This window comes from Solenopsis invicta, chromosome 14, assembly GCF_016802725.1.
Source record: "Solenopsis invicta isolate M01_SB chromosome 14, UNIL_Sinv_3.0, whole genome shotgun sequence".
NCBI classification, from domain to species: Eukaryota; Metazoa; Arthropoda; class Insecta; order Hymenoptera; family Formicidae; genus Solenopsis; species Solenopsis invicta.
This window is the reverse complement of record NC_052677.1, coordinates 13,661,978-13,686,716: the sequence shown is the minus strand read 5'-3', so window position 1 is coordinate 13,686,716 and position 24,739 is coordinate 13,661,978. Positions and strand designations below refer to the sequence as shown.

The 24,739-nt window shown below is 44.6% G+C and overlaps 1 protein-coding gene and 1 long non-coding RNA gene across 4 annotated transcripts in view; one reads left to right on the top strand and one right to left on the bottom strand.

Moving 5' to 3' along the window:
* Positions 1–18,625, bottom strand: part of LOC120359574 — a 173,214-nt gene extending 154,589 nt beyond the window's left edge. Inside the window, exon 1 of the long non-coding RNA XR_005576359.1 lies at positions 18,526–18,625. This is a non-coding gene — a long non-coding RNA (uncharacterized LOC120359574). The remainder of the gene's footprint in view (positions 1–18,525) is intronic.
* The window catches only part of LOC105196219 (nucleolar protein 4-like), a 67,340-nt gene extending 43,339 nt beyond the window's left edge, over positions 1–24,001 (top strand). The window contains exons 2-9 of one of the 3 annotated variants that reach the window (XM_039457568.1): positions 2,478–2,532; positions 5,607–5,813; positions 12,804–13,138; positions 13,865–14,065; positions 14,368–14,514; positions 18,544–18,758; positions 19,242–19,501; positions 19,933–24,001. In XM_039457568.1, coding sequence (XP_039313502.1) covers positions 2,478–2,532; positions 5,607–5,813; positions 12,804–13,138; positions 13,865–14,065; positions 14,368–14,514; positions 18,544–18,758; positions 19,242–19,501; positions 19,933–20,105 — 1,593 coding nt within the window. In that variant the 3' untranslated portion in view covers positions 20,106–24,001. The remainder of the gene's footprint in view (positions 1–2,477; positions 2,533–5,606; positions 5,814–12,803; positions 13,139–13,864; positions 14,066–14,367; positions 14,515–18,543; positions 18,759–19,241; positions 19,502–19,932) is intronic. The other 2 variants (XM_011162025.3, XM_011162026.3) reach the window with 2 other exon arrangements.
* Positions 24,002–24,739: the final 738 nt, after the last annotated feature.

Genomic DNA, 24,739 nt, shown 5'->3' with positions numbered 1-24,739 from the left:
ATGAACCTCTGAATGCGCCGTCCCATTAATCGTTTCACCCGAAAAATAAAAAATAAAACTTAGTTAATACTAAAAGCAAAATGTGGAAATAAAGTTTGACACAACATAACATGGTCAATGCTCATATTATTAAGAATTTCATCAAAATTAAAAAGCTTCTTAGATATACGTGTATATGGCAAACTCACTGACTTATAAATTATAATTATAATATATAATTGGCAATTTTAAGTTTAATGCCAATTCATAATGTTTAGAGGCATCCTAGCGTCCCGCTTGTTCCCACATTCAATAGCTGTAACGTAACTGCAAAATTAAAATGTGCAGCAAAGTCCAATATATTTTCTTATCGTAGAATACCAAGAATATCTTTTGCAAGCGTCTCTCTGCCCCTCCTCTCTCTTTCTCTCCCTCTTTCATTAAACGCACACGCACGCACAAGACTATTCGTCTTAAAAAAATAAAAAAATAAAAAAAAAATCGCAGCGCGACATTTCGTCGCGATTGAATCTACACACGCCGCCTCTCGAGATTTCCACGTTCGTGCGCGAACGATGGACGCCGCCGGCTCGTCGGAATTTCTCGGTTACATCATCAGAAGTTTTTGCGGCGCCGCGCACACCGATATGCACACGCGTATGCAACGTACGCGCTCGCACGCCGCCTATGTCCTACAAGCCCGCTGGACAAAGTTGTGGCCGGTATCAATTGGCCGTGCTCTCCACGTTGTATACCGGTCGACCTTCTGGAGTTGCAACACGAGACCTGACACAGATAGGAGAGACTGCGCCGCCGCTGCGCCTGCTGCAGCAACACACGGCGAACCAGTCGGCCCAGGCATCGTAGTGCATGCCTTGCGAAACTGCCGGCAGGTCGACCGGCCGTCGTTCGTTTCAACGGGGAAAAACCCGTTAATTTCGTCGGGATAAAATCAATCAAAGCGAGATAGAATCGCGCCGCTAGAGCTTGGAAGATCGCCTCGACTCGCTGCCGCCGCGACTCGCGAGGATCGATTAGAGTGCCGGCGTGCGAGGCGATGCCATATCACGGAGAACGCTTCGCGCTGCTCTTTTCGATGAAAAACGACCCGGCCATATAGAGCTGATCCTCTGTCCGACGAGCCTCGGCCTTATTCCCTCAAAACGACCCTGACCACTCGATCTCGGTCAGTGGCGTAAAAAGAGGATGATTTTTCTCTTTTTTTTAAAATATTTTTTTTGGGGGAAAACTGCTTGCGTGACTGTTACATTTTGGCGAGTGTTATCAAATCTATTATAAAATTTATTGTATTACCGCATTGCCGCGGTAAAAGTAAATATTTACGGAAAGGATGACGATCTTCCGGATTGATTCTCCGTTATAACGACCCGTTATAATGACCATTATCTGTACACACTTACTGCATTTATTACGAAAGGGAATTATGTCAGAGCGCATTTCTTGACATGCGCGATAATTAATAATTTTCTAACGCAAAGCTAATTGAGTGTCTGCATAATTATTTCTCGTTCGGTCGACGATCCCTATTTCGCCGCGCTATGTTTAGAGAAGATCTTTGTGCGCGCGTATATGGCGCGACGCTTAAGCCGGAGACAGAGACTGACCGCGTTGATCGTGAAAGGGTTGAGAGAGGCGGTGCTCGCTCGCGCTACTGATCCGAGATTCTCGACGCGCGTCACCTTCGCAACGCGGCGCAACGCCGAGGCGTAAGCAATTTGCGTTTCGACGAATCGCGAGTCGCCGTCGGCTCTTGATCTGGGACAATAAAGTCCACGGTCTTCCTGTGGGCGTATGGTAACGCGGACAGCCTTCGACAGCTTCTTCTTCATCGCGCGTCTTATGGCGCGACGCGAAGCAATAAGAACCTACGAATTCGACTGAATTTTTTAATATAAGGTTGCACGTAGCGTAAAATATAAGTGAGCAATAATAAAGGAATATTATATTAATATTAAAAAAAGAAGAAAAGGAATTCATTGATTCGCGACTTCAGTTAATTAAATAATTCGTTTTATTTGTATAGAGATAGATCAGCTTAAAAAAATATATAACTGTATATTAATCTACGTGATTATAGAGAAACGAGTATGAATTTTCTGTAGTCACACATATTGCCTATAAATTTTGATTTAATCACGAACGAGAATTTACTCAAACATTCTCGACGTTAATATTTAAAGAACACTTATAAAAATGACATGGAGGCTGCTGCATAGCAAGACTAAATAAGACCGCAAAGCATCTGGTCCTGCGTAACGATGCGGTTACGCCGCGGCTGCGTTCGCGCGGTATTATCATAACGGGCAGTTGCGGAAAATGAGTTTCACGAACTTTTAAACGCGTCGCGAGAGTTTCGTCCCGTTCGCCTTCAGTACCGCGCGCAGGCAGCCCAGGGCGAAACCGTTCGGGCTTTCTATATAGCGCGACTCGAGTGGAAAACGCTTCAGTACCTAACGGTGGCTTTCTATCTGTTGCAGGAGAACATCTCGACCCCGGAGCCCGCCGACATATCCGAGGACGATCACTACCCAAGTGAGCAAAACCTTTCATTATCTATATCTATCCCGTAGCGTAAACCTTGCCGAGCCCCTTATAGTTGCGGTATCGAAGGTGGTCTCCCGGTTAAGGATTACGAGATCGTAGTCCTTACGAAACGAGGTGCAGAGGCGTATGTATGCCTGCCGCATGCAAGCGTGCGTGCGTGCGTGCGTACGTGCGTGCGTGAGCGAAGTTCTGCCGCGCACGACTCGTTTCAAGCGCGTCTCTCGGATGGAATCTTCCTGTCTCTCGTCTCTTTCGCGCATCTTCTCGTCGTCGCGGGGTCAGGTCGCAACCGTTTCGGGAATCTGACCCGAATTCTACGACAGCGCCGCACGTTTTTACATTATTGAACCGTGTCCTGAATGATTTAAACGTCACTCCGGCCGTCGCCGGCGCGCGACCGGTTCTCCGCTTCACCCTTTCTCTTTCCCTCTGTCACCCTCTCTCTCTCTCTCCCTCCCCCCCTCTCTCCCGCCGGTTTGTTCGCCGGCTAATAAATCTCTGCTCTCGTCATCGCGCGGCCGAAGCGCCCGTTCGCCGTGTGTCACCGCTAATTCCGCCGCTCGGATGAACAAACGGAACCGCGCCCGCGCGATACGCTAGAAAATCTGTGGATTGTCCCTTTGAACTCTCCGGCCCGATTACGTGCGGTTGTGTGCCGGCGGGAACTACGCGGAACATCGTTATTTCAGTCGGTCCCGCGGAATTTGTGCGATTAATAGTAAGCTCGTTCATACACTTCGCCCGTCGCTGTTGCTGCTGCTTGTATAAGTTGAATTAGAGCCGTTGATAGATCGAGTTTCGTTTCCAATTTGTATTCTGATGATTTTAAGCAGATAAATTTCAGAAAAAAAGATTGTTGACACGTTGCGTTAATTTCTGCTAAAAAAAAAGGAATTAAAACACTTTTGTTTTCGCACACACTTGATTCTTATGCGCTTGGATTATTGGATACATTATAAAACAGATGTAAATAATAAATCGTTATTTATGTATATTTTTGACGTAATATCCAAATTACTAAATTATTGATAAGAAGGGAAATGAATTATTTAAAAATAGGTTAAATGAAAGACATATTTTTCTGTGATTGAAATGTACACTTACTCCGAATCGGAATATTCCACGAACATTTTCCGGTAAATCCCCGCAGGAATCTCAGATGATAATAAATCAAGGTATAATAATCTAAGGGTTAATATCGGCTATTCGCTTCTCCGACGTACGTTCGCGGGAGCTCGCGTGGCACGGATCGATATAACGAATTAGTATCGAACGCGTTACTTGGCACCGTGCATTCGATTACGGTTTCATGATATACAGGAACGGCTCGTCTTCGGCGTTCGGAGAGAAATGGACGTGCACGGCACAGCGTTACATGCGCAGTAAAAAGATAAAAAAAAAAAGAGACAAGAGCTCAATGTAGAAAAAAATATGCGTACGTAATGCATGACGTACACACGACAAACATCGATCAGAACGTTGAATATAAGCCTGTGACTTAAATTCCTTTCTCTGGATGACAACGAGCCTTGAAAGCGATTTGGAAATCACCTAGTTAAAGCGCGTTGTCCGCGAAACAGGTCAAAAGTCTTTACTCGCACGTGGCGACAAACAGTCGCTGTAGAAGTTACAAGAGCAAGCAGCATCGAGTCTGACATCTAAAACTCTTGTGTTGACAGAAAATTTTCCTAAAAAAAACGTCTTTTCCGTAATCCCCTTTCGTTTTTCCTTCACACGTGAATCGAATGCCACGCGTTTAGCACACTGCACTTTGATTTCGCTAAGTAACTTTTATTTCTCTGGTTCGCACGTTTTAAATATCCTCTTCCACGCTATCTTGGGAATATCGCGCGACTGCAAGTGATAAGCAACGAGCTGCGAATAGTTGAATTTACATTTATTGATCTTTTCAATTGGTCACGTCATGTACGTACAGATAGTCATTTGTTACATTTATCATAAATCGCGCGGTCTTGGAAAAAACCAGTTTTAAGATTTATCTTGGATTTGAAATACTTATTTCAAAGATCAATGTCGATAATGCCGGAAAAGATGGTTCGCGTCATGCATTACTCATTATTTGCTAATGTGCATGTGGCCTTCGACACATTGGCCGCGTTTTAGGAAACTATCGCCGTCGACGCCTTATTTTTCGTTTGCATTGCACAAATCGCGTTGTTTACTCGTCGACGACGCGACGCGCGACGGTGCAATCGGCGCGAGCGAGCTGTTGATCGGAGAAACGTGAAAAGGCATACGTCATCGTGCGCTCTAGGGTATCAGTTCGATGCATCGAGACGACGAGTCACGGCGTGCGACGATAAGACCGGCTCGTAGATCTCGCCAGGCCCATCTCGGTAGCCCCGGTGGATATCTCACGCAGCGAGTCGTGTCGACAGAACGTCGTTAATCGCGCCGTCGAATTCTACCGCGACGCTGATCAATAATACAGCCGACGTACCCACGACCGGCTTCAATCCAAGGATAAATCAACGAACGCATACTTCAACGGGGAGTTAATCGCAGACTCACTTACTCGCGGGGCTTAATTCGCAGTGGCCGCGGGGTTGGTTGCTTTTTGTCGGAGCCCGTGTAAATTACCCGATCGATTAATAATCGTAAACGGCGCGGCGAGTGGCGTACGGTCCACCGCCAGCTGCGACGGCCGAGCTACGTGGCCGGCCGGCCGATTTATCAGTTTCGGGTAATTAAACCTGTTGCGTTATTAAATCGCATCGACGACGTCCTTTTTGTAAGCTTGTTAATATATTCGGCCGCGATTCGCTCGTCCGTAGCTCGCCTCGCGAGCTCAGGTAGCTGATAAGTGATAATAGCCTTCGGCGTGCGAGGCTGGCCACCGGAGGTAGATGACGAATGTCGCGATTCTCGTTCGCGATATAAGCTCGCGTCTGGACGTATGACTCCGCTCTCGCACTGAGCAAGGACTCCCGTTTGCGAGAATACCCACCAGCCTTGCACTATGTACGCGCGCGCGCTATTGTTCGTTTGTATAATGATTTCCTAATCTGTTTAAAGTCAATTGGCATTTTGAATTTCGACAGGCGCGCTCATGAAAGACCCGGATAAGCTGAAGCTGATGCTGCTCGCATGGAATTACAATCTTCAAGCGGCACAGGTCCAGGCTGCCAACGCGGCTCTCTCGCCAAATAACTCGTCGACTACCACCGCTACCACTGTTGGCACACCGGTCACCAGCCAATCGGCCATTTCCACGGCAAACAACACCATTAACAACTCTACACTTACAGGTAACACCTTATTTCACTGGCCGACATATGCGGCGCTCTCGGTGTCGCCGCGATGTCCTAAGTCGTGCGTATTGCGGCGCGGAAAGCATTAGGAACAAACGTTTCGAGTTCTTTTTGCAGATTAGTCTTGTGATTTTTGTCCAAACGTTGGACGAGAAGAAATATTTTTTTCTCGACTCTGGAATGTACAAATGATCTTGAAGGCTATTGAATTTTTTCTTTTTTTTTTAGAGAGACAATGCTCTTCGCAATATTCCTTCTTTTCTTTTATTTTAGTTTTTACAAATTTTTACTATAAATCTCTCCCCCCAAAAAAACATAACTTTAATGCCATTACTTGTTTTCAATTACCAATGAGAATCAATCCAGGCGGCATTACATGCAGTTTCGACTTTGCGTGTGTGATTGCGAACGACACGGAGTTGACGAAAAAAAAAGCTACCTCGCGAAATCGACAGGCGAGACATTTAACGGAATCCATTACGGGACGAAAGATGTCTAGACGTCTTTCTTTCTTTCTTTCTTTCTTTCTTCGTCGCAAAAGGACTCGACAAAGTTACGTACGCCAACGTCCCATTGATGTCGCCCTGACTGACGAAATCCCACTTATGAAAAGAACCTTGCTCCGCCTGGCGTAAGCGCGGCCGGGGGCTTTAATGCTCAAGTTTTGCGTCCTTCTCGCGCGCGTGACACGCGGCGCGCCGCGGTTCGACTCGACTCGGCTCGGCGGAGTGAATTGCAGGTTTCGCGGGGCCAAGGTGTACCGGCCATTTAGCTCGTAAAGTTTTGTCGTCGCGCGCGACGTGACTAATGGATCGCCGACCTAGGACGTACCCCGTGGCGTAGAAAGAGAAATTCGACGGGCGTCTCATTTGCCCGCACGTATACTCGCGATCGTGCGCGCGTGCACACGCGAGCGGTTTCCCCCCTCGCCGTTCCACACCCACGCGTTTCAGCGAAATCCTCGTCAGGGTGAATCGCGCGCGGGGAGACTAGGCGCACCATGAATCCTCGTGCTTTTCCTCGCCGGCGATGAATCAGTGCGGGCGGAAAAAACCGCACGCGAGAGATGAGGAATGCCACCGATACCTTCGAGTATTAGTACCTCTCCCTCTCTCTCTCTTTCTCTCTCGGTATTCACGATGCGAACACGGTATGCGTGCGTGTTGTACGTCATCCTCGTTCATTAATCCTTACGTAATCGTCGCGGAAACTAACATTCTTTTGCACCATCGCAATTGTAATCTCCTCGCCTGTAAATATAGTGTCCGTTAAAACTCGATCGTTTTTCATCCCATTCCCGATCTCTTATATTTTCGGTATATTTGTGTACTCTACTGCCCTGGTACCTACAACTCGAAAGAATACTTTTGCAATATTAAAACACCGGTTGCATTTCCGATTAGCTAGAGAAGGAGGGAAGGCATGCGCGCCCAAGACATTTGTGTACTTTGATACCTCGACGCTCGAGCGGCCTGCTTGAATACATAGAGCCGAGTCATGTGAATGGGAGCGACGAGTGTAATGCGGTAATTGTGTCGGCCGATGGACATTGAAAGTTGAATATCGAAAATCGCAGAGTGGGCGCGCGGAAAGGCCATTAGTTGCACTATTGCGATGTCGCAAGTGGCTCTCTTAAAACGATTTTGAATTATATCCTATGCGCCGCGTCGTTAATGCTTCTCCAAGCCATCTATTTTTCCAATGTGAAAAGCAAGGAACATTATGATTTCTAATAAAAGTCACGTTACGTAAAAATGTTAATTACGTGTATCTAATTCGCAATTAAAAATCGCGCAAAAATATAGAAAACTAGTCTTTTGGTGTAAAACTCGGTCTTAATTAAAATTTTACGAATCCGACAAATTTATATTTTAAATAAAAAGATTAAATTCTATCGTGAAACGTTAGAATTAAGCGAGATGCAAATAGCAAACTGTAACCGAAAATTACCTAATTATTCCATAAACTCGATGCTTTTTTTTCGCTAATTAAACCGTGTTAAACGCGAATCATCGTTGGCGGTGGAAGAAATAGACGCGTTAATTGTCACGCGCGTCCTTAATGTCGCTATAATCGCGTAACGATCTCCAAGGCGCCGAACGTTTCCGTGCGGTACTGCATGCTCTCGGGACTCGCCTGTTGTTCAGTTAGGTTGCGGAAGGATAATTCACCGTGCTCCCCCCGCCCCGGTACGCCTCTTCCACCTATCCTCCTTGGCAGCTATTTGAAACTGGTTTCGAAGCGGGCCTCTATATCTCGGACGTAGTCATTGCGTAATGAACCAGCCATCGGCCGAAGAGATGAGTAGATATATATATACACACACACACACACACACATACATATATACATATACATACATACATACATACATACATACATACACACTCGCATACGTATATACGCATACACGTACATTTACTGCACAACGGCTAGACCCTCTCTTCTCTCTCGTCGCACCCTCCCTCCCTCCCTCCCTCCCTCCCACGTGATGACCAGCGCAGATTCCACATCTCGCGCGGAGGACTTCTCTCACTGGAGTCCGTCCACTTCGTAGATATGCGTTTCGCAAATCGATTTCTCGATAGAGCCGCTTCTTCTGCCCGTACCATCGGAAAAGCGACAGGAATCGTCGATTTGCCGATCGCGAATTGCGAGTTCGTGATTTGATCCGAACCCCGATATATACCCCGAAATAGTTCTAACACCGCGGGATTTGCATATTCGACCAAGGATTCGCGGTCATTCGTAATTTTGCGTTTGTCCCATTTCGAGCTAACATTTATACCATTTAACTCGCGATTTTTTAAATTGATATAGAAAATTGTTTTTTTTCCAAAATAACGAGACAGCGACACTTATCCAAAAATTTTTGAATCGCACTGCAAATCGATTGGTCGATAAAGTTAGTTTATCTACTCGAATATCTCGATAAGAAAATAGACACGATGATGACCGCGAGAACATCTTAGTCTCTCATCTCCTAATGCACTCTGCGGTAGAGTCAGCGTAATATTTATAATTTACAACGGACGCAACTTTCCCCAGCGGGCGCATACGCGGCGATTATGCTTGCGATATATCACAAAATCACAATGTATTAAGGTACGACTGCTTCCGGATCTGAACCATACATCAGAATTCATACATAACATTTGTCTTGAACGTTAATCTTCAAAGATCACCTTCTCGATAGTAATAATAATCATTCAACTTTAAATTATTAATTGCATTTAAGATCCGCACAACCGTGAAATCTATACATCAATTGTCACTTTTGCCGCTATACAGAAAAGTAAATGAACAAATAAAATGAATGAATAAATTACAATTTGAGAAAATCGATAGAAATTCGAAAGAGTTGCTATTTAAAAAGATTTTAGAAATTTTCAAAGTAAATTTTTGGTTAACGAATAATTTGAAATAAAACTTAAGAGATCAAAATATTATTGGATTATTAGCGAAAATCAAATCGATAATACATAATCAAAAATACGTAATTAAATGAATAAATTAAGATATCGCGGAGAAAGCATCGTTTAATTGTCAAGCATAATCGTCTAAAAGGATAAACTAAGAACTTCCGAATTCTCTTTCACGTCGACACGAGCACGCACATGCCATCACGCGCAACGTTCTACTATGGTCAGTGACATTTATGAGGGACAAGATAATACGTCTTCGTCCATCCTCGCGATTGCACGTTACCATCCCGAGCGGTAGACAGTTTCATACCTAGTCCGAAGTACCGTGGGCGTACGTGGCTTGTCTGCGGATTTTGTAGCGCGCTAGGCTCGCTCAAGGCACATACACAAGCGTTACACGTACAGCGAGCCACCTAGAAAAAGAGGAAGTGCCTGGTGTGGTCGTAGGGGCCGGGGTATTAGTTTCCCTTTGCGGGAACGCGAGGTCGAGGGAATGAACCAGGAGGAGGACGAACTGCCGGGTGGGGCGCCCCGGGCGCCCCGGCCGACGCCGTCGCCGCCGCCGCCGCCGCCGTCGACTCATTTCAGGTTCAGGCCAGCGGCCAAGAGGCGAGCTCAGGAACGGTGTGCTGGATGGTGTGGGATTGGGATTGGTAACCGGCTTTCTAGCCCGTGCGGCCAGTCTAGCCGTGCGTCCAGCTTTGCTTATGTGCGTGCTGTTCCCTACCTTCTCCGACTACTCTCCGGCGATACCCGGCATACGCTCGCCGCAGGCCGGGAACCCTCTCTCGCGCTGCGTGCGATGCCGTACCCTCCTAGAGAGCGTTGCGTACATACACACACATGCGCGCATACACGTACATACGTCTTATGTACGCGCTTGCGACTTTTTTTCCATAGCTGCGCGTACACCGCATATACTGCGTGCGCGTATGTGTGTGTGTGTGTGTGTGTGTGTGTGTGTGTGTGTGTGTGTGTGTGTGTAAGAATCGAAGTGCAGCAACCTCCAGGGCCGGTGGGACCGCGAGAGTAAGAGAAAGACGAGGAAGGAGAAAGAGAGAGAGAGAGAGAAACAGAGAGGGGCAGAGAAAAGAGGAAAGAAACGTATGGTGCCTTCGCTAGCACGCCTCCTGGATGAGGGTCCAGTTTCCTAGGTCGCCCGCTCGGGCGTTCAGTTACTGGTTCTACCGGAATCCTCCTAGAAAGATGCGTTGCGATCGTTGAACAACTCGGAGGGAATCAGGATCGCCCCGTTCGAGCACCCGAGATAGCTGCGCCCAGATAGACTTTTGCGTCTTCGCGCGGGGGAAGTTGAAGCGCCCGGCGGAAAGTTGCCCCTCGACGATGCAAATGTTCCAGGACGTTGCCTTGCAACGCGTTCGCCTCGACGGCGAAGTGGCGTCTTGGAAACTACGCTCGGAAGAATTCGATTCCAGAATGCAGATTACTTCGTGCACACAGCGAAGGAAGTGGATTTAAGAAACGTGCGCACCCGTTCGAGATTAGTCGCGAATCATCCGGAGACAAACGCACTTCGTATCGGTATCTCATAATTCGTTTCAGGATATTCTTATTTCACATTTGTATAGTTTCTAAATATCCAATATTCAAGATAAATGTCAATGACACTTTGGTCATTATGAAAAAAAAAAGACTTTTAGAAAATGTCATCCTCTTTCTATCCAGTCGTTCAAAACACAATTGAAATTTCTTTTTTTTTAATACTCATTTCATATTAAATTTAAAAATCGAAATATACATATCGGATTTTACATCTTTACGAGAAGGATAATTTGAGTGGCGTGTAGAAAATTAACGTGCACTCTCCGAATGGCATTGTATGAATATCCCTGTTGTTGACGTGTGATTGTACGAAACGGCAGCCGCAAACCTGTCTCTCTTTTTTTAAATCGGAATCAAGGAGAGTCCCAGGTGGAAGAGGTCCGCGAGGCTCGCTAGCCTCTTTACGATCCCCCTGCGGCACTCCCTGCCGACAATCCATACGCTTCTTCGTACGTGGAGTCTCTTGGCGGCCACGACTCGTACCTGTCCCCATCGACATCCTCCTCGTGAAAGCACCTTTACCGTACGTTCTCTCCTGGGATCGTGACGGTAGAAGACCGCACCGCCTTTTAACACCTTGCACACGCTATCGGGGCTTATTACGGGTTTTGAGAACGGGTCGCCGTTATTATTGTAGAGAAGAAACACACGGTCTATACAACAGCCGGCCGAATGACGATCCAATCTTACTGTCGTCAACACAATTGACGTGCTAAGCTTCGTTCTGCCCTCTCGAGAGAGGGTCCGACGTAATTTTGCCTACCTCGAAGATTTGCTAATGCGAGAAACGTTGACTCGACATCAATTTTATTTCCTCTCGGACTTTCGCGAGGATTTTAACGTGGCAAAAAATTAATTCCGAGTAAATTGTAATCTAGTTGAAGTAACAAAATATCGTACAAATATCAATTAGCAAAAGTTCAAAATCAAGTTACAAACTCTTTAATCACTCTTTAATGTTCCAGAGTTATATATGTATACTACTGTACTTTATATACGTATAACCGAGGCTACGATCCAAAAAGTGAAATACAGTCGTCAGACGGGATTACTTAATGACGACAAGCGTGAAGTCAATTAATTTACTGTACTACCTGGCCAACATTTTATATTTATCCCAAATTTTTTTACTGATTTTATTACATAACCGTTATTTTATCAGGTGTTCAATCTGTAATATCATTAAAAATTGAAAAATCTGTCAAAAAGAGCCCAGCAACATGTACGGTCGTTAACAAATTCATGACCGAGTTCACGATTCACGTACCAAAATTCAACAGTTGATGTCGGCAATAACACACACGCGGTTATAAAGCTAGGGAGTCGTTTAGGAAATGCTACCCTCTGTCGGTCGATCATCCCTAATCAGTATCGTCACGCGAACCGAACGTACACCGCGTTTATCGTTGTTATATTCGCGGGATAAATACCACCCACATGCCTCTCTTTCTCTCTCTTTCTCTTTCTCGCTATTAGTCATGTATCTAGCCGACCGCACATGACTGGCTCCTCGCCTGGCCACGGCGCGGCGTGGGAAGGGAAAAAAAGTATTCCCTTCTTTTGTTTCAACCGCAACGTTCTCTATTCATCGAATCGAAACAGCGCGAGGCGGCGATCTAATCATCGCGGCACGGCGGGCATTCAATGAGAATGTTATTATTTTCCTGCCGTTGCCGATGGAAGGTTCCCCTTTTACCAGATAATTACCGATCGCGAATGCAAAGTGTTTCTATCACCAAATTTGCGTTATTAATTAGTAGTAATTATTAAAAATACCATTGTTCATATTACGATCATTATTGATGCTAATAATACTAATAATGTTCATTTCAATAAATGATATTTAAATAATAATAATAATTAATTATTATCATTATCGTTATTAAAACGTTAATTATACCTATACCAGTACGTGCCTCGTTGATGAAAATTATAAAAATTTAGGCTTTAAGCTTTGAGGAGTGTGTGCCAAATCATTACAAAACGCTCACTTTCGCAGATTCCCGAAACGGTTCCTCGGAGTTGGTGGACATGCCAGCGGGAATTGTCCCGAATCTAAGCGCCGTGGCGGGTGTCGGTGGCGAAGACATGGCCTCCTTGTGGGCATCTTACGCCATGACTTTTAAGAAAACGCCGCCACCAGCATCGGCGGCAACGCCCTCGCGGTCGGATCGCGATCGAGAGTCCAGTCCGCCCGGTGGCGAGGGGACGGGAAGCGCCCACGATGAGACCAGCAGTAGTGGCAACAAGGAAGACGAGGACGACGATGATATAGACGCGGACGAGGGACTGGATCCGAGACACCACGATCCAGAACGTCTCAAGGCGTTCAACGTAAGCACACGCGATTCAACTATCATACGTAGTTTTAGAACATTTTATTCTTCGAACTCTAGGAGTATATTTCGATATATCTCGAATTGAAAATTTAAGAAATAATTAAACGATAATTAGCGATAATTATTGTTCTCGTTGCCCCCCCCCTCCCCTATACGAATTATGCGATGAATTAAGATTCGTAACGGTAATCGAATTACGAGCTGCGCAATTGCGGTCTAACTGGTCGCTACACTGTTATTGTAAGAAAAGCGTCGTTTAGGTTTCGGACGGGGAAAGGGTTGTGCTAGGGAAGAAGAAAACGGGGCAACGGAGCTCTGGCAGAGAAGTTAAAGCCGTCAGCATATTGGCGGCACGTTGAACCTTTCCGAAAAACTCTAATTATCGTAAAGTTTTATGAACGGTTGCGCCAAAGAGACGACTCGCGGGGGAATAGGGCATGCCGTTTCTCTCACAGTTCCCCTCCCCCTCATTTCCCGTTTCTCATATCTCTCTCTTTTTTTGCCCGTTTTCCCGCGCGTGAAAGCCAAGTGGTCGTAGTTTCGCGGCGGCTGCCGCTGTTGCGCTAGCTCCTTAATTAATTACAATTAGTTTAATAGAGTCCCGGTGTTGCGCCCCACCGCCACTAAATTCTTAATTCCTTGAGCGGTTAGCGAGACTCGCGTACCAACTCCCGCTTAATTCACTCCACTAACGTGGCCGTTGCATCGTGTCTCGCGGCAGATGTTCGTGAGGCTGTTCGTCGACGAGAACCTGGATCGCATCGTGCCGATCTCGAAGCAACCGAAGGAGAAGATACAGGCGATCATCGATAGTTGCACGAGACAGTTTCCCGAATTTGCCGAGAGGGCCAGGAAGAGGATTCGAACGTACTTGAAGAGCTGTCGGAGAAACAAGCGCGGCAGGGAGGGCCCTTGGGACGCCGTAAGTTCTTTTTTTATCGCATTTAATCGTAAGATAGCAAGCCAATTAGTCTTTGAGTTTTTTTTTTTTCTTCAAGTTTCGACACATTTTCAAGCTCAAAAATCGCAATCACGTAAACTTTAGAGCCGCATGTTGAATGTCTTTTTGAGCTATTCTCGGATCTGCTATTTCATTAATCGAAGTCACAGGCCTCGAGCTATCTGTCGAAACTTCGCTCATGAAAGCTCGAGCATTCTCGCGGCGTGAGTCAATTTCGGTATGCAGCGAACGATCGCGGATGTGACGTACGTATTTCTTTTTAGGCCAGACCCACGCCGGCACACTTGACCTCCGTGCAGGCCGAGCAGATTCTGGCAACGGCCTGCGAAAACGAGAGCGAGAACGCGAAACGCATGAGAGTCGGTCTGGAGCCAGTGTCGCAGCCCATGCCAACTCTTCCGGCCGCAACGGTGAGTAATAATCGCATGCGAAAGGGGGAGGAAGGACACACTTATCGCGAGCAACAAAGTTGCTCCGGCAAACAGACATTTCGACATCGTTAGCTTGGTTAGTAATTACGTGTCGCAACTCACTCGCGTCTCTGGCACGCGAGCGACGACACGCCACGGATACCGAAATATATCGTCGATCGATTCAAAGCTCCTTATTATTGTCCTCCTTCTCCTTCTCTTCCTCCTCCTCGCCCTCTCCCCCTCCAAGCGAACGTCGCACGTGTTCTCACGGACGTTTTTCTAAATATCGCATGCGTGGCCAACGGGCGTTAGATGCTACACGTGCGCAACCTTCGAGCGCTCCCGCTGACGACCGGATTCATTAATCAGGCGATTTTTAGATGACAACTCGCGGATGTTTGCGCGCTGCGCTTGTGAATCACGAGCTAAAATATGCAAAGTGATTACTTACGGCAATAAATATAAATCTCCGTGAGAGAGTGAAATTATAAGGAAAAATATATCAACTTCCTATGGTGTCGAAGTCGAAGTGAACCGTATACGAGACCGTTAAGTGCATTCTACGAGAAGTGGCAAGTAATGTAAGATAACGAAATATTAAGTAAACGAGTTGATAAAATTTTAAAAAAGTATCAATTTCACAAAAAAAAGCATCAACTTCATTACTTGTTCCTAGTGTCACTGTTTTATCCGCAAACATGTGGCGGTGATGTGTATCACGCGGCGTACGCGTGTACAAATAACGTACGAACTCTCTGGTATTTTGATAGACCTCATCCTTGCAAAAGAGACTATGATACCTGATACCGACACATTTACACGTTCCACTCAATGCACTTGAATTTTATTTCTTCGCGCTTTTATTACTGTTAAAATAAACGCGTTTCAACTTTACTTCTCTTTTAATTCGCCCTTTATCTAATATTATCTATTATTCTAATAACTGCAAATTTTGATACATGAATGTAAAAAAAAATTAATAACAAGGAAATATTAATAAATGAGAGAAGAAGCCAGGATAGATATGATAAATGTCGCGAGGAAACAAAAAGGCAATCTTAAAGATAAAAAAAAAAAAGAGAGAACGGAAAGAGGACAAAGGGAGTTTTTCAATTGTGAGCGAACGTCACATTTTCGTGCTGCATTATCTCGCGTGAAAATTCGACGAGCTCCCGTGCAACGCCAGCGGCAGAGAGATATACGTGGACGGAGAGCTAGGATTGTGATATAGGTACCGCGAGAGAAGCCAGTGATAACCCGCGGGTCGCGCACCTCTCCCACTCTGATGCAACTCACATGCACACACGCGCACCATGGAGGGCCGACGGCACAAGCAGCCTTCGACCCCGTGAAAAATGCTTTGCGCGTGCGAGACGGAAGACACTGAAAATATTCTTGGAAGTGGTGGCAACGTAAAAGAGTGGCGCGAGACGGAAAAAGGAAAAAAAAAAACATGGACTTTTATGCGTCGCGACTGACGCGGACTTGCGCGCACCGAAGAGAACCACGCCGACGTCGTACGATTAGTCTCGCGTATCCGTAAATTTCACGGTACGTTACACATCAGCGGTACGCGAAGCGGACGGTTTCGCATCCGAGGAGCCGCGCCGAAAAATCACGATTGGCGAGAGTGGCGGATTGATTCTTGAAAATTCACCGGCCCCCATTAGAGAAGAGAGCAATCGGCGTTAATCTCGCGGAAATACACACACACAAATCGCTCGCGCGTTTGACGTCACGCGTTTAATCTCGGGGTGAGAGCATTCAACGATTCAACAGTGATATGGAATATGATCAATCGACAGAGCGTTTCTCACGATTAACTCGATGTTCGTCACCTATAGCCTGTGTACGCCGAGTAGTTCGTTGACCTTAATAAAGATAGCGCGAAAAAGCGAGTAAACGGTAAACCGATCGCCTCGGTATTTCGCGCACGAGAGACGTGTAGGTGCAGACGGTAGCCGGAGCCATCCAATTCCGCGCTGCTTGGCGCACCTAATCCTTCTTCCCCCCTCCCTCCCTCTTACCCCGTCTGTCCTCTCTTCTCCCAGCTGGTTCCTTCACGGGTTTCGCAGTTGACGAACACGCCGCCGCTCTCCATCACTCCCTCTCTCTACCTCACCATGTCTCGCACGCAAACGAGAAACTGAAACGCTCGCGGTCCCCCGTCGCCGGTCCCCCTCCTCACGACTTATCTACTTTGAAAATCCCTGCCCGAGAAGGAGACGGAGAAACAGAGAGAGACCCGATAACCTCTCCGGCGACCTAAACCTAACCCATTAAGGAGGAGACCTCTTTCTCTCTCTCCCTCTCATATACGTATGCCGGGGTTCATGCGCATCGGACGAAGCGGCTATCTACTCTTCGTGGCCACCTATATAATTGACGTCAACGCACACTGCTGGCCTTTCATAAAAACACCTCCCTACATCCGTTCTACGCCGCTCGAAGATTTCATTCCTCCGTGCTCTCGTCGTGCCCGGACCCTCTTCCCGCACTCCTCACGATCTCTCGACTCTTCTTCGCATTCTCCTCCTCTTCTTTTCTTCCTACTACTACACTACTACTATTACTCTTCACCAACCCTCGTACGCGTCTCACTCAATCTGCTCTTTCGCCGGGCAAGTCATCCGTTTCTGTGGTGGAAACGCACATCACCACCTCTCGACGCCTCGCACCGTCGTGGTCCTTTCCTCTTCTTCTCTACTCCTCTTTCTTTTCTGATGCCTGCTCCCTCCCTCCCTCCCTGCCTGCCTCCCATCTCTTCTTCCTCTCTTTCCACGAATTAATTTTCTCCCGTGAGCTTACTCACGCCTCGTCGTTTCGTTCCGATGCATCCGGACGTTCTCTCATCTTCTTCCTGACGTTCCTCCCTCGTGTCAACCCGCTTTTTCCTCATACCTCTCGTTCGCTCCTACTCCTCCTCTTTCGTTTTCCTCGCCGGCCGGGAACGACGTCCTCGCTTCTCTGAACCTCGCTCGAGTAAACGCGGACGTTATTGTTATCGTATCGATACGTCGGTTGGTAGGCAGGGTGGGGCGCGGACGTCAAAGTGGAAGAAGATCGAGAGAAGAAGCAGAAGAGGAAATCAAAGTGAAGAAACTCCCGGCGCGCTTTGTTCCGCTCGGTTGCTCATAGCGGTGAATACGATCGTGCTCGATGATCGGGATCGCGTTGATAACGAGATCGTGGATAGACGATATAATAGAGGCTCGATTAACTCGCGTCGGGACGATTCTCGCGGCTGATGATCGATAATTCGTAAGGTGATCGCGAGAGTGTCCGTGTTGTTTGTTGATTAGTCACGTGCTCACGAAAGATTGGTTACACCCGGGTCGTGTCAGCCATGAGGAAAAAGAATCTACCGGTAGTTCACAAGCTGGTGCGCAATCACGATCAAATTCAACAGGTATAGCGGACTCGCCGCGGTGTTATGTTGCCACTCTTCAATATCTTCGTGTAATTGAAGTAACATCAGAGTAGGATAGATTTGAGAGTTCTTAAACCTCACTTTTTGTTGTTTAGAAACGTGCGGTTTTTATAGGAAAGAATATTAGTATGAAAACAGGCGCGTGATTCAATTCGAAATCAATCGAATTTAAATGTATCCAAAGGATATGCGAAATCGCAACAGGCGACTTTAAAAAAAATATTAGCACTATAGTTAGTTTTCTAAATTCGCAATTGTACTAAATTCGGTCTTGATTGACATTAAAAAAATACCTGGGATTAAATTAAAAAATACTTAAAAATAATTATTTGTTATAGGAAGAAAGGCTATGTACAAACGTCTCGGTAGGCGTCCGTTTAATAAACGATTACGATTGTCGAATGTCGTTTGCCTCTTATGAACATCAATAACATTTTTTCAATAAAATGTATACGTTACAAAAAAAATACTCTCCAGTATATACATGTTTCAATGAAATACATATATATATATATGTATGAGTGAAGATGAAAAATTAGGAGAGATAAAATATATATTTGGTAAAACAATTTACTCACCAATAACGTCGCTTGCAGCAAACGGACGTTCGATCGAGTTTGGAGCACTTCTCGAGCACACCGGTTAAATCACTTCCGTGTGCGAAGAGGGAGGACACCCCTCCGGCATCGTTAACGTCCCTGGCACCGTTGACCAGTTTGGCGAACTTACCGAACAACACCATTGCCTCCACGCCGCTGTCGATCGCATCCGCGTCAAAGCTGCTCACAACAGACAACAAGAGTCTCATGAGGTCAGTACGATGAACTAGTTACGATTGAAGGCGATGAAACGCACGTTTCTTTTACGAATTTGCGACGTAGTAAGAGCGCTCTTATCTGTTTCTCAATTAAACGCCCACTCGAATCGATTTGACATAAAGTATAAAAATGAATTTTTCTCCAGACCGAAACCTCTTCCGCCGGCATTGATTTATTATTAAATGCTTGTTTTCTAGAAAGAAATTTATCATTATGTTGCCTAACGTGATTAAGATTAACTTACTTTCTGCCTGAATTACCGTAACCGATTATTACTATCGGCTCGAAAATCCCCAACGTTGAATCGACCGAGTTTTAGATAAGACTTCGCTTACGGTCACAGGTCATGGCACAAAAATTCACCGGACGCCTCTCATCGAACGAGTTACGCGTCCTTAACGGAACGTGAAGCGCTAATCGCGACCTTTATCGCTAACGCTCATCTCATTCTAATTGCGTCTCTTTTTTTTTTTCAGCCAATCGACGATAGTCAGTTCGACGGTGAATGGTGTCGCCAGTGGCGGTGCACCAACGATGTACAGACCCAACTTCAGCCAAGCGTTCCAGCGTGCCGGGCCCACAACGGTACCGCCGACCCTCTCGGCCGGGCTATACCCGACTCAAAGTTTTACATCGAGCTTACTAAGCAACGGTATACAAAGTAATACTGATTATTGGTGTACTCTGTATCCTTTCCTTTTGAGCTCCTCTTTCAATCATTTGCACAACAATGCAGGTATTTTGAGTTTCGATGAAAAAAAAAATTTTTTTTTTATAAGATATCTGGATTGAGAAGACCCATTTAATTTTTTTAAAAATTCTATTTAACAGAGTTTTAAAACAGTTTCAAAAACTCTCTGGTTAATAGAGTTTTTAAAAAATAAAATTAATTACAAGTGAGCTTTGTTCAGTCCAGATACCTTATTATTTTTTTTTATTTATGTTTCGGATATTTCATTCGTGTCCAATTGGCAATTTAATGATTACATTGAATTACAATCCCTTTGCAGTAATATTTTTTTAATATATTTTTTTTATGTGGCTTGCATGAAACTCTACTTCGTAACATTATAATACTTCACACTATGCTTACTTTGATAAAGCTTATTAGAACGCTTCGAAATTGTCGCGCACAATTTGATTTTGAATCTACGAATGTCTTTGCAGGACCGACGGACCTTAGCATGAAGAACCCACCAAAGCCTGCTCTGCTAAGTCACAAACTGAACTCGATGGAATTGACCGCGGTGAAGCAACTGATAGGTGGATATCGAGAATCAGCTGCCTTTCTGCTCAGATCCGCCGATGAACTGGAGCAACTGTTGCTCCACCAACCATAGAGCTACGTTTATTTGGCCAGCGTTCGGCAGCTTGGCTCGTAGTCACAACGATCGGCGGGAAAGCGAGTATTCATACATACACAGCGTCTGTGAGAGCATCGAGAGTAACGTCGGAGTCAGCCGTGGACCGCTCTTCCTTCAAGGCTGTTTATATCGCTACTCTGTCGGCAACTCCGTGGCTCGACACACGAACTTATCTTTTGCTGTATAACGGTCCTCTTGGGCGAACTAAATTGTATTCGATCCGATAAAATGGGAGTGCAAGATTATAGATTTAAATGTCGAAATTTTAAATTGACGAAACAAGTTTGAGGGAATAATTTGCGAAATTAATTGGAAATATGCTTTATTGTACGTAAGGAGATTGTTTTCGACGAAAGTCGAGAGGCTATAATCGCGACGAAAAATTCATATTGAAGAAGTCACTGTATGCGGATTCATCGTTATAGGCGCCAAAAAAAAAAAGAAAAAAAAACAGAAGAGAGTTCCATATACATAACGAATAATTGCATACTTCATTATGCGCGTCGTCGCGATACTTCTAATTCTAGGATTAAGGAAACTACTCGAACAGGGTGTACATAAAAAGATATTTACTTAATTACCGATAAGCTTAAAGGATGCGGCGAGCTAGGATGCGTGCGCTAGTTTAAGGGAAAAAAAAAAAAAAAAAAATACAGTTGAAAACGGAAGAAGCTTCCGGACGACAAGTCATTCGGAAGTGTGTGCTATTTTCTAACGAGGATGAAAACGTTTCCGGAAGTTCTTCTCTACGGTCGGGAGACGCGCTTGCATTTTTTCCTACTCAGATTTGTAAGCTTCGAAAAATCGTTCGTGAGAGTTCCATAAATCTGCTGCAAATATATTTAACCGTTTTCGACGACGGCCGACAAAAAGCTGTCGCGTGTTCTTACAAGACGGTAATTTCACTAATCTGTTTGTTGTCGTTATGTACATATGACGTAAATGATATATGATGAAACTAGTTACTTTCGTGCGCGAGAAAACGTGATTAATTCACGTTGACGGAACAGCGCCATTTACTTCGAGAGTGGCGTACGAGCGTCTGATGAATTGAATTGAGATACGAGAGCTGCGTGATAAGAAAAATTTGAATTTCAAAGGGATTATCGAAATGATCGATTTCTCGCCATTTTTGAAGTAAATGGTGGCTCACAGATCTAGCTTTTACGACAGTCATACGTGTATATAGAGAGAAAATGCGTCCGCGCATTGATACACGTGTACATAAATATGTAGGTCGCAAGACAAGATGGATTTTTTTATTGGCGACGCGTCTCAGTGGCCTCGTCAGTGGAGATTAAACTAGCTAATCAATTAACGATAACTATGTACAACGTCGTAATATAGTTAGACCATAGTCGTTTCGGAAGCGGAGGAGCGTAGTGATCGAGAGTATAATATCGGGACCATCTTGTCACGATCGGACAATACGTCACAACCGTATTCGTGGTCTCCGGACGCATCACTGTGTTACCAAAGAACACTAATTATTATGGGTAATGTACGTATAGTACTACTTAAGGGTCGCGTTCTTCTTCATCTTCTTCTTTCCGTTATTCTTTTCAACGACGACACTTCTTCTTTCACGAAAGCGCGAAATCATTTTCTCCATCGACTAATCGTACGAAGATAGATATAAACGCCACTGTACGTGGCTTGCTATACAGTCGTTTCATATTATTCTTTTTTATTTATCATTATTACTGACATTATTACCGCTATGCAATATTAATAATTTTATCATTATCATTATCAGCATCGTTATTACCGTCACGATTGTCACTGTCACTGAATATTATTGACATATTGCGAATCGAAGAATCGCGAGAAGGTAGTACGAATAGTTTATTCTGTTCTCCAACGTCATTTTCCACGGAAAGTTTCCGCTTGTTAAGTCTACTTTGTCGTTGTTTTGTACATAGTTTATATGCATACATTATAAGGAGCGCATATGAAGATTGCGAAAATTAAGTTGCTTAACTAATTAGATACAAAGAAGAGTATATATATATATAAATATATATGTAAATGCAAAATATCTTTATGCGAACGATTGCTGATTGCTGTCACCGTCGAACTCCAAGCGCAGAACATTCCAATGAAAGAAAACAGAAGAGTAGATAAAGGAAAAGGACGAATAAGAAAAATATAGGGAAAGAATTTCATTAAAGAGGAAGAAAGAAAGAGTGCGAGAGAGAGAGAGAGAGAGAGAGAGAGAGAGAGAGAATGTATGCATGTACGTGTGCGATCATTGAACATGCGCTCATCGAAGATTTTATGGGAATCACGACTTTCAATTGACCGACAATAGTCGTACTTCCATTTTCCTTTTCCGCTTGCGAACAAATCGCCGCGAGGTAACGCGCCTGATCGTCCCGCGCGATCAAAATCACAAATACTGTTCGCGGCACTTTAGTAAGAGAGGATCGAATAAAGCGTTTCGTCAATTGGAACTAATTCTTATCAATCATTTGAAACTCCAAGTACTTGCGAAGATGGTACACACCACCGCCGCCGCCCTCCCCGCGAATGCAATTTCTCATAGGACTCGTCTCGTTAATCGACACACAGTGCAATAGTCTATAGCGATACCGTTGTTCTACCGTATTATTGTCAATCGTCGTCACGATCATGCTTCTGTCATGCACGACATATACAAATAGTCTCAGCTCAGCCACATTACCCCCCCACCCCTCCCGCCCCTACCTTTCTCCACGCTGTCCCCTTGGTTTCAAGCAGGCATCACACTTCTTCATGGATATTAACAGTTACTGGACAAGTTCATAATCTTACCACTAGCATCGTACATTTATACGTAATTCACCTCAGATCTTCGTAGCCATACACATCGCGAGGGCCGAGCTCCGTTTTGCGTACCACATGTTTCTCCCTCCCCCTCGAATCCGATGACCAATAATGTTCAACTGCGCGTTCTGCTAATAATTAATATGATTATATACCTCGAAATGAATCTAGGGTTTGCGGATTCGTGACATTCGAGACAGTAATCGAAAAGAATTCATTGTAAATATTATTTTCGACTAAGTGCACGGAAAAAACGATTTCGTTGATGTGTCCAAACATTTAGCTGGATACAGATCTAAAAATAATTTTATTGGACCATCGGAATAATTGTGATGGATGTTCAAGCGTGACGAGCAATGCTATAAAAATTGACATGCAATTCAATTTGAGAGTTTCCAACATAATTATTGCGATGGTCTAGTAAAATTATTTTCAGATCTGTATTCAACTACATTTTTAAATACTTTAGCAAAAGCGTTCTTTCCGTGTGAGAATCGAATCCAAATAAAAATCGAATTGAGCCTGTCATCGATAATTGTTGCTCTTTTCGCAACTCGACTGATTCGAAAAACCTGAATCTAACGTATGTACATCCGGGAATACGAAATAAAAGGAAAAGGGAAAGACGAAGGAGACGAGACAGAGGAGAAATTTATGGAGACCGAAGAAACGTGCGACAACCACTCTGTTCTTCTTTCTTTTCCTACGTTCGATAAAAAAGTATCCGTCGTGTACCTTAATTCGCCTACGCGGAAGTGCAGATCTACTGTTCATATATAGTCGCGAATCGATGTATATTGATTAAAGAAAAAAAAAATATGTATTTGTTCCTAAAGAAATATTAAGAGTAGTAATATACCGTAAAAGAATATTAATATTAATAGTAATGATAACGATAATTTGATGGTACATACTTTCTTATAAGTAACATTACACATTACTACGATTATTGTAGAGTTGGTACGGTTCTTGAGGATGCCTTGCCTGTAAATGTAACATACGTTAAATGAAAAAAAATCTTATTATCTTGTAAATGTTTTACCAAATATAATCGATTATTCAACTTATACTTCGGTCCTTGATTTCTTTAAATTGTCCAACGTCCTACCCGCATCGACGTGTCGGCGAAATTTACGACTCGATATATTTTTCTTCCTCTGCGTTCTTTTTTTTTATTTTTCTTTTTTTGCCGTTTGGTCCTTCCGCATGATTAATGTCGACCGAGGAGACCTCGTAAAACCGCTGCCCGTGCGATCATAAATATCTGGTCGCATGCATAATCGCGCGGCGCTCTTAAATGCGACGAGTAATCGGCCCGATAATGCATTATATGTATATGCGTATCGGACAAAATGGAAAGTCGAATAAGCACCGGTGCGCAAGATCACGATCTTGGTTCTGGATTATGAAACCGCCTTCTCGCAACAATGTGGCAAGATTTAAAGCTTATTGCGGCTATTCATTCACCTTTTCGAGAAATCTTGCGCGAACGCTGATTTTTATTATGTACTTCGCCAAATAAGGAAATTACGTAAGGGAGTTATGTGCAATGTCGACATTTTAATCTAACTTAATTACGATATTTTATTGCCAGACATATTTTCCTTGCAGCGCGATTGCTTCCTTTTATACAAAGGATATCGCCGAAACATAAGCGAAATATTGCATGTAATTAACAAAAACCACTCAACATATTTCGCAATATGGATCTGAGAAATGATCGGCGGCAATGCAATGTGGTCTTATGCGGCGCACAATGGAAAGTCAAACGAATGGTTGGCGCGATCTTTGATGCAAGGGAGATT